Here is a 13,594-nt window from a genome sequence, read left to right on the forward strand (position 1 = left end):
TTTACAGCAAGGCTTTCTGTGCTGTCCAACAGCGAACTCTTGTGGTCGCTTTGGCAGTTCAATATGGCTGCACGACGTCTCGGGCTGACGCCCACGTTGTCATGTTGTGCTTATATGATCCTTGGACAAGATTTGTCCGTAAGTATGGTTGTTGTAAAGAATGTGCATATTATGTTAGTAAGCGAAATGTTATATTTTTTGTATGAGACACTTTTTGTTTATGTTTAGTGAACCTGTATGGCGTGCTAAGCTAACGTTGTTGCTAATGCAATGCTTGTGTACTTTTTTTTTGTAGTTTTACGACGGTCTAAAGAGGACAATGGTTTGAGGCCATTTTATTAATAAATCAGATGAAAAAGGAAGAAGTCTGATTATTAAGGCGTTGTTCACTTGCTGTCTAGCTTTGGAAAAAGTAGACGCTTCGGAGTGAGGACAGCATAGACAGATTTAAATGACAGTAGAGTGAAATGCCCACTACAGTCCTTATGTACCCTATGTTGAATGTATATATCCATCTTGTGTCTTATCTTTCCATTCCAACAATTTATTTTACAGAATATATGTATAATTTACAGAAAAATATGACATATTTTATAGATGGTTTGAATTGCGATTAATTGCGATTAATTACGATTAATTAATTTTTAAGCTGTAATTAACTCGATTAAAAATTTTAATTGTTTGACAGCCCTAATACACACATATATATATATACAGTGGGGCAAATAAGTATTTAGTCAACCACTAATTGTGCAAGTTCTCCCACTTGAAAATATTAGCGAGGCCTGTAATTGTCAACATGGGTAAACCTCAACTATGAGAGGCAGAATGTGGAAAACCCCCCAGAATATCACATTGACTTTTATAGAATTTATTTGCAAATCATGGTGGAAAAAAAGTATTTGGTCAATACCAAAAGTTCATCTCAATACTTTGTTATGTACCCTTTGTTGGCAATAACAGAGGCCAAACGTTTTCTGTAACTTTCAAAATCAAACCAACATTGTCTCTCATGGTTGAGGTTTTCCCATGTTGACAATTACAGGTCTCTCTAATCTTTTCAAGCAGGAGAACTTGCACAATTGGTGGTTGACTAAATACTTATTTGCCCCACTGTAATATATATATATATATATATATATATATATATATATATATATATATATATATATATATATATATATATATTTTTTTTTTATATATACACGCACACACACATTTTTTTAACTCCAGAAGCCTGTTCGACGAACCATTATCAGCAATTTAATTCCTGTATCATGTTAGTCAACAGAAATCCAAACGTGCAACCTGATATTGCACTAATAGCAAGTAAATAAAGTCCAAACGAGGCTGTTATTTTTTAAAAATGTTTTGTTATAAAGTCCACTGAGTCCGTACGTATTGCAATTCCAAGGCACAGTGCTACAAAAATAAATAAATAAAAAGTAGTGGAGCAGTGAATATACTGTTCACGGCGAGCTAAGATTCTTCCCATTTATAGAAATGCTTCCACTTGTTCAAGGGTCCAGTAGCACAGTTGAGAACTCAAGTTAAAAGCAGATGGGCTGATGTGACATGGAATAACATGGAACTCTAGCGCCATCTACTGGTAGCTACCTCGAACATTAATAGCTGACAACCATTTGAGAGTGCTTCGTAATTTATTTCACTACATAAACACTACCACCCACAGGTTCTGACCTGGTTTGGTACATTTTGACTGGTAGTATATGAAAAGTTCTCATGTTAGAGTCAGCATTTATTGAAATCAGTTAAGAAATACAACAGTAACCCTGCTAAAATTAGCATTTAAATTACATGTTCTCTGTAATTTACTTTACTAACATTGTACACATTTTGGATTCATTTTAGCTCAAAATTGGTATTAGAAAAAGCAGGTTTAACTTTTCAAAAAGATCTAACCAAATTGTGAACCAAACTCTCCAAAAATACACAGAAACACAAAATAAATTCTAGGAATGTTTAATCCAGCATACAATATCCAATATCCATTTTCAAGCATTTAGATATGACAGTTTCCTTTCTGGTTCCATGTCTGGAATGTAAGAATAAAGTGTCTTAGTGCTATGTTGGTTCCCTTAAGACTAAAAAAGTTGTGACAAAAATCAGAGGGTTTTATTGCTCAAGTAATAAGTAAAGTACCCGGCCTTTCCTTTCCTGTGAAAATTGTACCTACAAAACAATGCCATAGCTGTATTTTTGTCAGTCAGATATTAAATAAAACATAAAAACACAGAAAAAATTATAAAAGATACTATAGAATTGTTTTTTCCCCTATGGAATGGTACATAAATAAGTGGAATTATATCTGTGCGAAACCACAACTACATTTAAAGCAACACTTTGCAACTTTTCAGTTTGGTCGATTTTAGCAACTCCGGTGGACAAAAGCGGTAGTGTTTTGCCATTCACGTGAAAGTGTTCACATCGACTTCTGTCTTTATAATGAATGGGGAAGTGACGTATACCATGAAGCAGTCAGCACGTTTGTAGTTTTTTTTTTTGTGTGTGTGGCAGGGTCTCTGCCACCCTCCTGAAAGTTAATTGGTGCGGGTGAAATTGATACAGACCCCCTAAAGATTTAAAAGCGGTGTCAATCAACTAGTTGTCAGTAAACATATTATCACAAATCTTATCAAAATATTTTATAAAAGTTGAAAAGTAACCTTGTGTTGCTTTAACTTTGCTATACTCTTCATTACAAGTGAACAAATCTAAAAACCAAGAAACGTATGTTGTACTAAAAAAAAAAAAAATTGTACAAAAAAAAATAAAAATCCTATGTTTTACCTTTTGTTAACCAGTGTGACTATAACAGGCCTCCTGGTAGGAAGTCGCATTGACGACATTGAATATATCCCTCTTTACAAAAGAAAGAAACTTCTTCAGAGGGCAGAAAGGCTGACTGGGGCGACGGTCAAGAGGGCTACAGAATACAGTGTGATACGTTACATCCTCTCCATTGTACAGTAGCCTGATAAAAAATCCTCCATCTTTTGCTTTTGACCTTTCACCTTTGCCAGCCCTCTGCTCCTGCTGTCCTTGCTTCACTGAGGGGCTTTTCCACAGTTCAAATACCAGTCTTGCTGCAAAAGGTGGGAACCTGGCCTCCTCCAGTCCCAGTGCACTCAGCAAAGGTGCCATGGTTACATCATGAGCAGAGGAGACCGTGAACACCTCTTCGCCTCCAGCTCTTGGTTTCCGATTACCTGCGGCAACCTTGGCTACTCGCTCCATTTTGTTGGCGGTTCGATTGAGGTAGGGGTATATTGCCAAGATTGCATATTTACGATACAATCCCACTCTTTTCCGGTCTTTTTCATCATCTAGCTGTTGCCGGCGAATTACGGCAAACTGCGCTGTACTTAGACATCTGTTTGTGCTTCCATCTTTCGTGAACATGCATGGAAATGGAAGGCCGTGGCACAAGTGGCAGAGCAGAGAGTCTATTGGGTTTGCGACCCGGAGGTTGCGTGTTGGAATACCTAAGGTGCTTGCCATGTCAGCATAGGTTCTTTCTAGTTCTTCATCAGCCACTCGGAGACGATACTGCCTCCTCTGCTCTTCCTCTAGGAATCGGTTCCTGGCAGGGCAATCGCAGGCAGAGCCACAGAACAGTGTACTCCACTGGTGATGTACTGTCAGCTTCTTCCAATCGAATTCTGGGAGGAAACCATATAGAAAAGCCAGCCCACTCTGAAGTGTGCGGCTCTTCCCCGTGGTCTCCACCCATACCTGTTGAGGTGACCAGTCGGAAGGGACAAAACTGTGGGGCGCGTAAGCTTGACGGAGGATTTTTCCATTACGTAGTTGCTGCACCACACCTAAAATAAAGCATAAATTTTGTGGGTATACTTGAAGTAAATGCAATTACAATGGAAATAGTGGAATCTATGGCTTGTTACAGCGATTACATGGAACATTTGAAAAATTGCACATTTGTTTATCTTTTGGTAGCTTGCATGTCAAATAGCATAAAAACAATACATTGATTTGAAAATTCAATTTCAAAACATCACCAAATCCTTGAAAGAGTTGAGAAGCTTTCTGGAGTCAAAGAGGAAAATAATGTCTTGCTTACCAGTTTGAGTGAGATCTCCCATCTCACAAGGACTGTGGTTAGGTAAACGAGGGAGAGAGGCCAAAGTAGACTCCCAGTGCCCACGGCCTCCTAGGCCCATGTGACTTATGAAGGCTCCTAACAGAGGGTGTGAGGGATTCCTAGGGATGCAATACAGAAATTCAGTGCTCACTTTTAAAGGACAGGGTTAGATGGAGTCAACTGATTCGCTGTGGCACGTACATCAGTTGCTCACAAAAGAGGCTTATCGCAATTAAAATGCTGTAAAATGTTTTTGCAGAGGGGATGATTTCAACTTCTCTTAAATCAACAATTTAAATATTTTTTTGAAAAAAATACTTCTTACACACATCTATTCCCCATCTCTAAAATTCAAACATAAACAATAAGAATTTTACATAAAGTAATGAAACTTTACAATCGTGTTTTATCAGTTAGCTATTAAATCAATTTTGAGAACTAGTACATTTTCAACAGTTTAAAATTAATCATACAATGTGTTTGTATTATTGGCATGCTTTTTGCCCGCCACTAGATGTCTTTCTAATAAACACTAGTGGGAGGCAATCCTTACTGGTACCATAGGCTCCAAACAAAGGTTAAACAACAAGTGTTATTACTTTAAATCTACTAATAACAAAAGACCCGCGTGTGCTCGGGTATGCACGTGCGTACAGGCCATACACAGCAATGAGGGCAGAAAGAGGAGCAGTTGCTGATTTGTTAGGATAAATGATTGGAGATTACAGTTCGGTTTAGCAGGATCTACATCTGTCTGAACAAAGATATAAAAAAAAAAAAAAAAAAAAAACGGGGCATCTGCAGCAGGCACACAACTGTTTCAATAGTGATCACGGGTCGGATCACGTACATACAATTAAAAACCTCATATCCTCTTTTATTACTTTACATCAGGCCCGCAATCTGCACCAGCTCTTTTTAGAAGCACTTTTGAGAGCATGATTATTATATTTGTAGCAAAGTAAATTATACAGTTCATGTGAATGTATTGGGAGCATTCTTTATGATTGCAGAGGAAATAATAATAATTTAATCTTCAAAAGATGAATACAAAACATCTATCACGATTTAACATTATATTCCTCATAAATAGATAACATGTTTTGTATGTTTAAATTATGAAACTTGTAAATATACACATTCACTTTACAAGTTAAAACGAACTGGATAAATATGGAATATAAAATTCCAACTAAACTATATATAACCGAAGGAATTATCAGCAGTTGTGTGGTCAACATGACCTGCAAATTGTCTCTTTGGCTTTTGAACCAGTCAAAGATGACTAAAACCAATTGTATTAGTTATTTTTTTGTTACTGGTTGGACCAGTACAAAAAGACAGTAAGGACTTATGCTTTATAAACAAGTACTGTAAATACTTCAATTGCTGATGGGAGGACTGCATGATTGTATTGGTGAGGCGAGGGCAAGAGAGTGGTTGCTAAGTGGCTCTGCAAACTGGTGCCATTACAGACAAACCGCATTGGGATAAACTAGCACAGATCAATAGATCACTAGAATAGATCAGTAAAAGAATAACTCAAGACATAGGTAGATTTTTTTTGTTATTCCCTTAGAAGAGTGGAAGATGTTTATACAATTAAATAACATCAGAGACAGAAATGTAATTGTCATACTTAGAAACATTGCCCTTCACACAAACCTATAAATGACACTGCTGGCAATGTAGCCAACCAACCTAGTAGAGCTGAAAAGAGTACTCGAGCAACTCGAGTAACTCGAGTTTAAAAACTGATCCGAGTAATTTTATTCACCTCGAGTAATCGTTTATTTTGACAGCTCTAAGCATCACGTTTTGCTCGGACTACTTTTAATGCGGGACAACGCGCTGTCATGTGCGGAGAGGAAGAAGGGAAAAAAAAAAACTTACTGCAGCCGACAGCCGCCACAAACGACGCCGACGTTGCTAAATACTAGCCCGCACGATGCTACGTTGGGACAGGTAGCGTCTGATGCGTCTCATAGAGATCACATGTATGTTGAACTAGATGGGAAATGACAGACTCGGCTGCGTCTGGGCAGCGTTAGTAAACAGCCGCCATCTTAAAGCAGTAGAGCGCTAAGCACTAATAAAGAGCGCTAAGCGCTAATAAATAAGATTAACGTTACTGTCGCTACTAGCTCACGTAACGTTAGCCCTGCGGAGGGCTAGGTTTCAATTAATTATGACCACTGTCGATGCGTGGCTAACGTGTCTTACATACAGGCTTTAACAAAACATAGCATTGTGGAGTGATGAGGGAGTAAAATAAAAACTTAATCATGCTAACTATCAATTTTAGCTCAGTAGTCATTGCTGGATAAAACACCAAGTAGCACTGGTCCCTAATGTGCTCCAATACAGCCTGTATCATACATTTATTTTGAACACTGCAAAAACTCAAAATCCTATCAGGACTTACAGTTTAGACTAACTTAAAACTTAACTAGAACTTAAAAATGGCTTGACACAAAGAGAAATTCAATTGAAACACGTGGGAAAAAATCCTAACTTTTAAGTGATGTGTGTTATCAAGCTTAACGGCATTTTTAGCTAAGATATATATATATATATATATATATATATATATATATATATATATATATATATATTTTTTTTTTTTTTTTTAATAAGATCTAAAAGTTTTTAGTCTTTTTTTTTTTAAATTCTAGTTACATCTGAGATGCAATTGTTGGCTGTTTTCAACAATATACATCGAAAATAAAGACATTGATTGACTGAAAATGGTTCAAAATTAGATGAAATGTCTTGTTTTCTCATGTATATTTATAATTGCTCTTCACCTAAAAATATATTTGTTTTATCCGAATACTCGATTAATCGATAGAATTTTCAGTCGATTACTCGATTACTAAAATATTCGATAGCTGCAGCCCTACAACCTAGGCTTACAAATAAACCCAGACGAAGAAATAATGGCATATTTACAGTATATCTCAGGCCAGTTCCACATTATTTCTGGGGATTGTGCGATCTGTAAACAACAGTCCATAACGTACCTTACTCATAGCAGCTATGATTGCTGGTAATGGATATGCACATCACTTGCAACCTCTGCCAGCTCTGAAGATTAAGTACAACCAGAATGATGTTCGGAGTTGTGGGATTCCATGAAACGTTTATGTGAAATGAATTCAATGGCTTAATCTAAGCTCTTGTATAGAGAGCAAATGTATTTTGTAAAAAAAAGGCTGCATTTGGCTGGCAACCAATTCAGGCTGCCTGTAGTCAGCTGGGATAGGTTCCAGCACACCCGTGACCCTTGTGAGGATGAGAGGCATGGTTAATGAGTGCAAATGGCAGTAATATAAAATAAAATAAAGTCTTCTGGTTCAAAGAATAGCACTGTGACAGTAGTTACAATCGCATGTGTTTCTAACTTTCTGCTTTGCCTCAGATAACTGGTCATTGAATCACGCAATGTTAAGAACATTTCTGATGCACTTGATATATGCTGCAGATGATTTTGTTGTGATGTACTCCAATTTCTCAAAAATAATACATATATTATTTTGCAAAAGAAAAATCAGAAATTGTTGGTGGGGAGTTAATAAAAAAACATAAGTGTATTCAAGAAAATGCGTCATATTGTAAAATGACAACAAAAGACGCACTTTTACTAGGGTAAGGGCTTAGGTTTTGCCTGCTTGTACATTATCATACCAAACGTGCATCCCTTTACTATTGAATGTGCAGGCTGCCAGTGTGACGGTTACCATGCTTTTTAAAACACAGTTTGTAAAACTGCTCAATTTTCTCATACCAGCAATTAGATAGCGATTGCAAGTACTAGTTAGTGTGTCTAACAGTGGTGAACAATCCAAACAACAATTGATGTACACTCATACCTATGGATTATGAACCTTTGAAGTGTTCAATCAGCCTACCATGCATGATTTTGGGATGTGGGAGGAAACCTGACTATCCGGCGAAAATCCATGCAGGCACAGCGAGAACATGCAAGCTCCACACAGTAAGGCCAGAACCTGGGATTGAACCCTTGATCTCAGAACTGCAAGGTGGACTTGCTAAACCCTCACCCACCTGGAGGCCTGGTCTAAGAACAAGCTAATTGAAATTGGAGCCGGGCAGTTAACCGAAAATTTAACGTTACAGAGATGGTTCACGATGACCGATGTAATTTTGACCATGTTGATAAATTCAGTTTTTAATGAAACGAAAAAATAAACTCTTATCAGCCCGCTTTGACTATGTGTTGTTCGGCTATGCTCATTCCCGTTTTAAGAAAGCAGCCAGTGTGCTTATGTGTGAAGTCACGTGTGTTGGAATTATATGGTGTGTGCGAGAACAGTACCTATTCCCTTCACGTGGCTATCAGGAGATCAAACAAACAGAAGCCCTGTACGCTAACGCTAGTGGCTAACGCTACAAACTAGGCCTGAACGATATATCGTTTAAACATCGCCATCGCGATGTGCGCATGTGCAATAGTCCCATCGCAAGGACGTGCGATAGTTTTTTAATTTCATTTTTTTTAATCCACAAACGTTTGTTTTGAGGAAGGAGAGGGAAAAAAAAGCGCACAGCTTCTCTTTCTCTCCAGCAAGTCATCGGCTCCTCCCCCTCCCCCTGCAACAGCGGAGTGGAGGGAGGAGGGGCCGAACAGCAGAGCGGAGGGAGGAGGGCCCGTTCTCAAAGTGAAAGCAAGCAATCAACACGTTGGAGGAGCAAGGAAGACTGTATCCAAAAGGAGTTTTGGAAGTATTTTGGCAAGAACAAGACTATAAGGGACAAAAAACAGCCCTGTCGACAGTGCCTCGCCATGGTTGCCTCAACAAGAAGTAATCTGTCAAACATGTGGGACCATTTAAAACGCAGGTATCTATGCATTCCTGCTACGAGCTCCCCATCAGAGGCTTTTTAGCACAGGTGGGAACATTGTTACGTGCCAACGTTATTGTCTCAAGCCTGCTATAGTGGATAAACTAATAGTCTTGGCCAAAAACCTATGAGACCCAGTTGAGAATTGCTGAGCAAGGAAGGTGGACGATATGCAGACAAATACATCACACAGCTGAAGGAATGTCTTTTCTTCTTTTAATGTGACAGCTATCAGGAAGGCAGGAAATTTGGGAGTTAAAATGGTTCTGTTATTCATCACAGTTATTTGCAGTTATTCAGTTCAATTATTTACAAGTTCAATTGAGTTTGTTTCTTTTATATTTAAATTTATTGTAAACCGTATTTTTCAAATAACTATATATAGTACAGCTGCACATAAAGTTTTGATACTTAATATTTTTGTTGAAATATTTTTACAACTTTGTTGCCGTTTTGCAGTTTTATATTGTTATATTTTGTGTAAACAACTCAGGGGACTAATGCACTTGCACTTTTATTAGTCAGATTTAATATTTAAGTTCAAATATGTCGACAACTTTGTTGTTTAACTGAGGTTTTTATGTATTGTTATAGTTTGTGAACTCTTTTGTCATATTTAATATTTTTGTTCAAATATGTTGACAACTTTGTTGTTTTACTGAGGTTTTTATTTATTGTTATAGTTTGTGAACAACTCTTTTATTTGTCATATTTAATATTTTTGTTCAAATATGTTGACAACTTTGTTGTTATTTTACAGAAGTTTTTATTTGTTATATTTTGTCAAAAACTAAGGGGACTAATGCACCTGCTCTTTTATTTATCATTTAATGTATTTGCTGCTGTTGAAGTGTAAAATATTGTATTCAATAAATGATCTATTTTGTGCAGACATGACTTCCTGGATACCTTCATACAGAAATCTTCATCATTAACAAATTAAACGGTATTATATGAATACACTGTGGTCACGGTGTGTTATGTAAAGTATTTCCAAACACCTATTCAAGTCATTTAGTGAAAATTTCTTTAAAAAAGATCTTTTTTTTTTTAATATCGCAATATAATATCGCAATATATTGCAAACCTAAAAAAAATCGCGACAATAGTTTTTTCCAATATCGTTCAGGCCTACTACAAACAAATATGACGAGTCGGATAATAGTGAAACGGCTACTGGTAGCCAGGCCACAGGCATTTCGTGTATAGCATTAGCAGACGCTCATAGTGTGGTGTGGGTGCCAAGAAAGAACTCGACATCGGATTTCTGGAAATACTCTGGAGATACTCTGTCCTCTGTTTGAAGTGTACTGTTCAACCCCCTCTTGCTGTAAGTCATTTGTGTTACAATAACATTTTTGCATAGTGGCCATTTTGATATTTTTAATATTGTACAGTGTTCCAAGTCATACAAGCGGTTATAAATGTTGATATCCTTATTGTTTACAAGATATTTTATATACTTCATGTTTACACTGCATGTACAATTGTTAAATACAGTATGTTAAATCGAAAGCTGGTAAATAAATCAACGAGAAACGGTTAATTTGTATTTCATGCATCGATTCAGATTTTCAAATTATGTAACAGTCCGGTTGGGCGAATTCATCGTCATTTATCGTTATCGAGGTAAATCTGCTCAATTTACCGTGATAAGTACTTAAGGCCATATTGCCCAGCCCTAATTGAAATGTTATCTGATCTATTCACAAGTGATCACAAGTGTTGTCAACTGCACCGTCCTCAGCTGCTGATCGCGCAAACAATCGAAGGGAATACGAATTTTAAAGTTGCCTGTCGTGAAAGACGAGCCTCAACGACTCAACAAATGGCGCAACGTCTAACTCGGAGAAGTAACAAAAGCATGCAAAATCGACCAGGATCTCAGGAGCAGTTAAAAGACGACTAAGTGCACACTTGCAATACAAAAATAAAAAAAATGAAGAAAAAAAAAAAAAAAAAAAAAGATGTAAAAATTCTACATCTCCAGGTAAAGGACAATGTTGGGTCACCCTACTAATCAGTCATTGTGAAGTATTTAAGTAACTTCCTATGCCACAAATATGTAAGCGAGCAAATGTTCTGGGTCAGTTGGGAGAAATTAGACTAGGAAATTAGCACAATTTGAATTTATATTGTTAGCTGCTGCTGTAAACTATTGTTTCACTGCTTCATCACCTTCTCCCCATAGCAAGAGATCGCCTGCTCCATCTGCCATCGCCGTCTTGTTTTGAATGTGTGCACATTTCACGTGACAGGAACCTTGAACCTCACAGGGCTCCTACTGGTCGAATCGTTTAAATTCGCAACCATCTCCCTCTAAATCTTAATGTCACGATGAATTCATTAAAACATACTTTGTCTATGACATGCTAATTAAAATGACATATGGATGAGTGATGTACCTGCTAATGGACAGGGTGCAGTTGATGGCTGGCCTTTTGGTCTTGGGTATAGTGTAGAGTGGGTAACGGTCCCCATGGCGAATCATCACTTGGACTGACAGCAGTTTGTAATCTGCTGGAATGTGACCTGCAAGTAGGCATACAACAAGAAGTTACCCAATAATAGCGTAACATATACACTGTATTTTGGGGTTTTATGTGTTAAATTACTCAGTTCTAATAAGATTAGTTTGCGATTAATCAGTCCCCAAGACCATAAAGTTAGCAAATAATATCCTTGGTTGTGAATTACAGCTAATAACTTCTTCACCTGCAAACCAGAGAGCTGAAAACATCCATTACTTTAAGTGTATGGCTATTTTTGTAAATATCTGAAAATCTTGTTACTTGATCTGCAGCAAAATACAACTATGGCTGGACGAATAGAAAATAATTGTTGTTCTCTCAGATAAAATGATCCGAGAAAATAAAAATTAAGCATGACAAGGATTAACTGAGTATCATCTCATCTAAAACTTGAAGGTATGCTGAGAGATTAGTTTGTGGTAAATGATATACATTGCTACTTTAATTAGCAAAAACACAGTACTGTCAGTTTGTCAGTGTCAGAGAGCACCTTCCCAGGCTTGTTCATTGTGGCTGGGAGTGTTACAGTAGCCATAGGCTTCAGATAAGGGGTTTGGTTTCTGGGTGTGAGGCTTTGGGAACACCCGCTTTCTGCTCTTGCCCTGAGTCAACCGAACGTCTCCATCTGCAGCCTGTAGAAGTCTCTCCTCCACAATAGGAGTGGTAGGGATTAGATTGACTGCAAAGATGGCACACAAAAGACAGAATGAACAGATCAATGAGAAACTTGAGAAGAGTGGAAATTAATACAATAATTTTGTAATATAATTTTGTAATTTGTCATTCAAACCCGCTGTTAAAAGTAGGTAAAGCAAAAGTAAAAGCAAATACATTTGTTACAATCAATTCTTTATTCTCAAATCCATACGTGAGAAAATTACAATCTGAAACAACAACCAACAAGTTGCCCGGATGGATACCAGTGAGCAGTGATCCCCGTGAGAAAACAAAAACGGTTCCTGAGGCATTGTACAAATCGCAAGACCCATTAAAAAGGACCCATTTCTGAATCAAGAGAAGCTGAACCTGTCCAATGCCACTTTAGCTATTCTAATGTTGAGATAAATTACAGAGAAAAAAATTACATGCCAGAAAAACCCAAGCTGGTGAGGTAACGGAACATAATTACAATGCAGGTCACTTTGCTAAGATTCTGTCGTCTGTGAAAAAATCTGGGCAAGTGAAAATAGTAATCATGTAGTCTATTTTGTAGTGTGAACACATTTACAGAAGATAATTTCTCCAATGGGATGAAAAGTAGCCTAACAAAGGAAAATACTCTACTTGTTGAAACGCAGAGATACAGCTAAACATGAAATGCAAAAGGAAAACATTCCCTGTTGATACAATGCTATGCTGAAGCATGTCAAAAGAATTGCAAATATTGTAAATGATCACATGCAGGCATTACACAATGATTATGAAGTGCATGAAAGCAGAAGTACTCGCAATCTGTGTTGACAATTCTTAAGATATTTACAAAAGTTGAATCAAGGAGATAGCATTGCTTACCTACAAGTCAGTAATTTAGAAAGATTAGCATTTGTATGTTCTCCTCAAACTTACCCACGATGACACAGAAGAAAAAGTGTGCCGCAACAGCGGAGACCATTTTGTCGACAGTACAGAGACTTGAGGCCCAGTCGCACACACGCAAACACACACCCACACAAACTGTAGTCCATTCAGAATCGCAGCCAGTCTTGCTCTACATTCAGAGCCCCATACACCGTCACCCCCACCTACCAATTGACACACTAAAACTTTAGAAAACAGCTCTGTCCAGGCACACAGAGAACAGGGCTTTTGTAAAGGCCTGTAGGACACACAAAATTAAAAAAAAAAAAAAAAAAAAAAAAGTGGGACAAAAAAACAAAACAAAATAGAACTTCCGTTGTGTTGAAAATGTTCAGTTTAGTAAGTTATAACAAAGTTCTGAGTTAAAAACTTTGTGAATGAGTCTCAGGGTGCACACCCACAATTCGCCACATCACCAGTGGTGATTTGAAATGGCATTTGGCAGTGTGAATATATTTCCCACGCTTGCCATGGTGGCCAAGGTCCATTAAGTTGA

General features: G+C 37.5%; 1 protein-coding gene and 1 long non-coding RNA gene across 3 annotated transcripts in view; one reads left to right on the forward strand and one right to left on the reverse strand.

Moving 5' to 3' along the window:
• Window positions 1-2,470: 2,470 nt before the first annotated feature.
• pxylp1 (2-phosphoxylose phosphatase 1) overlaps window positions 2,471-13,594 on the reverse strand; it is a 37,381-nt gene continuing 26,257 nt past the window's right edge. The window contains exons 1-5 of one of the 2 annotated variants that reach the window (XM_057838970.1): window positions 13,087-13,315; window positions 12,011-12,199; window positions 11,395-11,521; window positions 4,103-4,242; window positions 2,471-3,845 (exon numbers count right to left, since the gene is read on the reverse strand). In XM_057838970.1, coding sequence (XP_057694953.1) covers window positions 2,818-3,845; window positions 4,103-4,242; window positions 11,395-11,521; window positions 12,011-12,199; window positions 13,087-13,132 — 1,530 coding nt within the window. In that variant the 5' untranslated portion in view covers window positions 13,133-13,315 and the 3' untranslated portion in view covers window positions 2,471-2,817. Of the gene's footprint in view, window positions 3,846-4,102; window positions 4,243-11,394; window positions 11,522-12,010; window positions 12,200-13,086; window positions 13,316-13,594 lie in introns of those variants that run through there. The other variant, XM_057838969.1, reaches the window with a different exon arrangement.
• Window positions 2,589-6,659, forward strand: LOC130917501 (uncharacterized). The gene is made up of 3 exons (XR_009063480.1): window positions 2,589-3,279; window positions 3,352-3,511; window positions 3,595-6,659. It is a non-coding gene; the product is annotated as an uncharacterized LOC130917501 (long non-coding RNA).

The sequence above is a fragment of the Corythoichthys intestinalis genome, chromosome 6, assembly GCF_030265065.1.
Source record: "Corythoichthys intestinalis isolate RoL2023-P3 chromosome 6, ASM3026506v1, whole genome shotgun sequence".
NCBI classification, from domain to species: Eukaryota; Metazoa; Chordata; class Actinopteri; order Syngnathiformes; family Syngnathidae; genus Corythoichthys; species Corythoichthys intestinalis.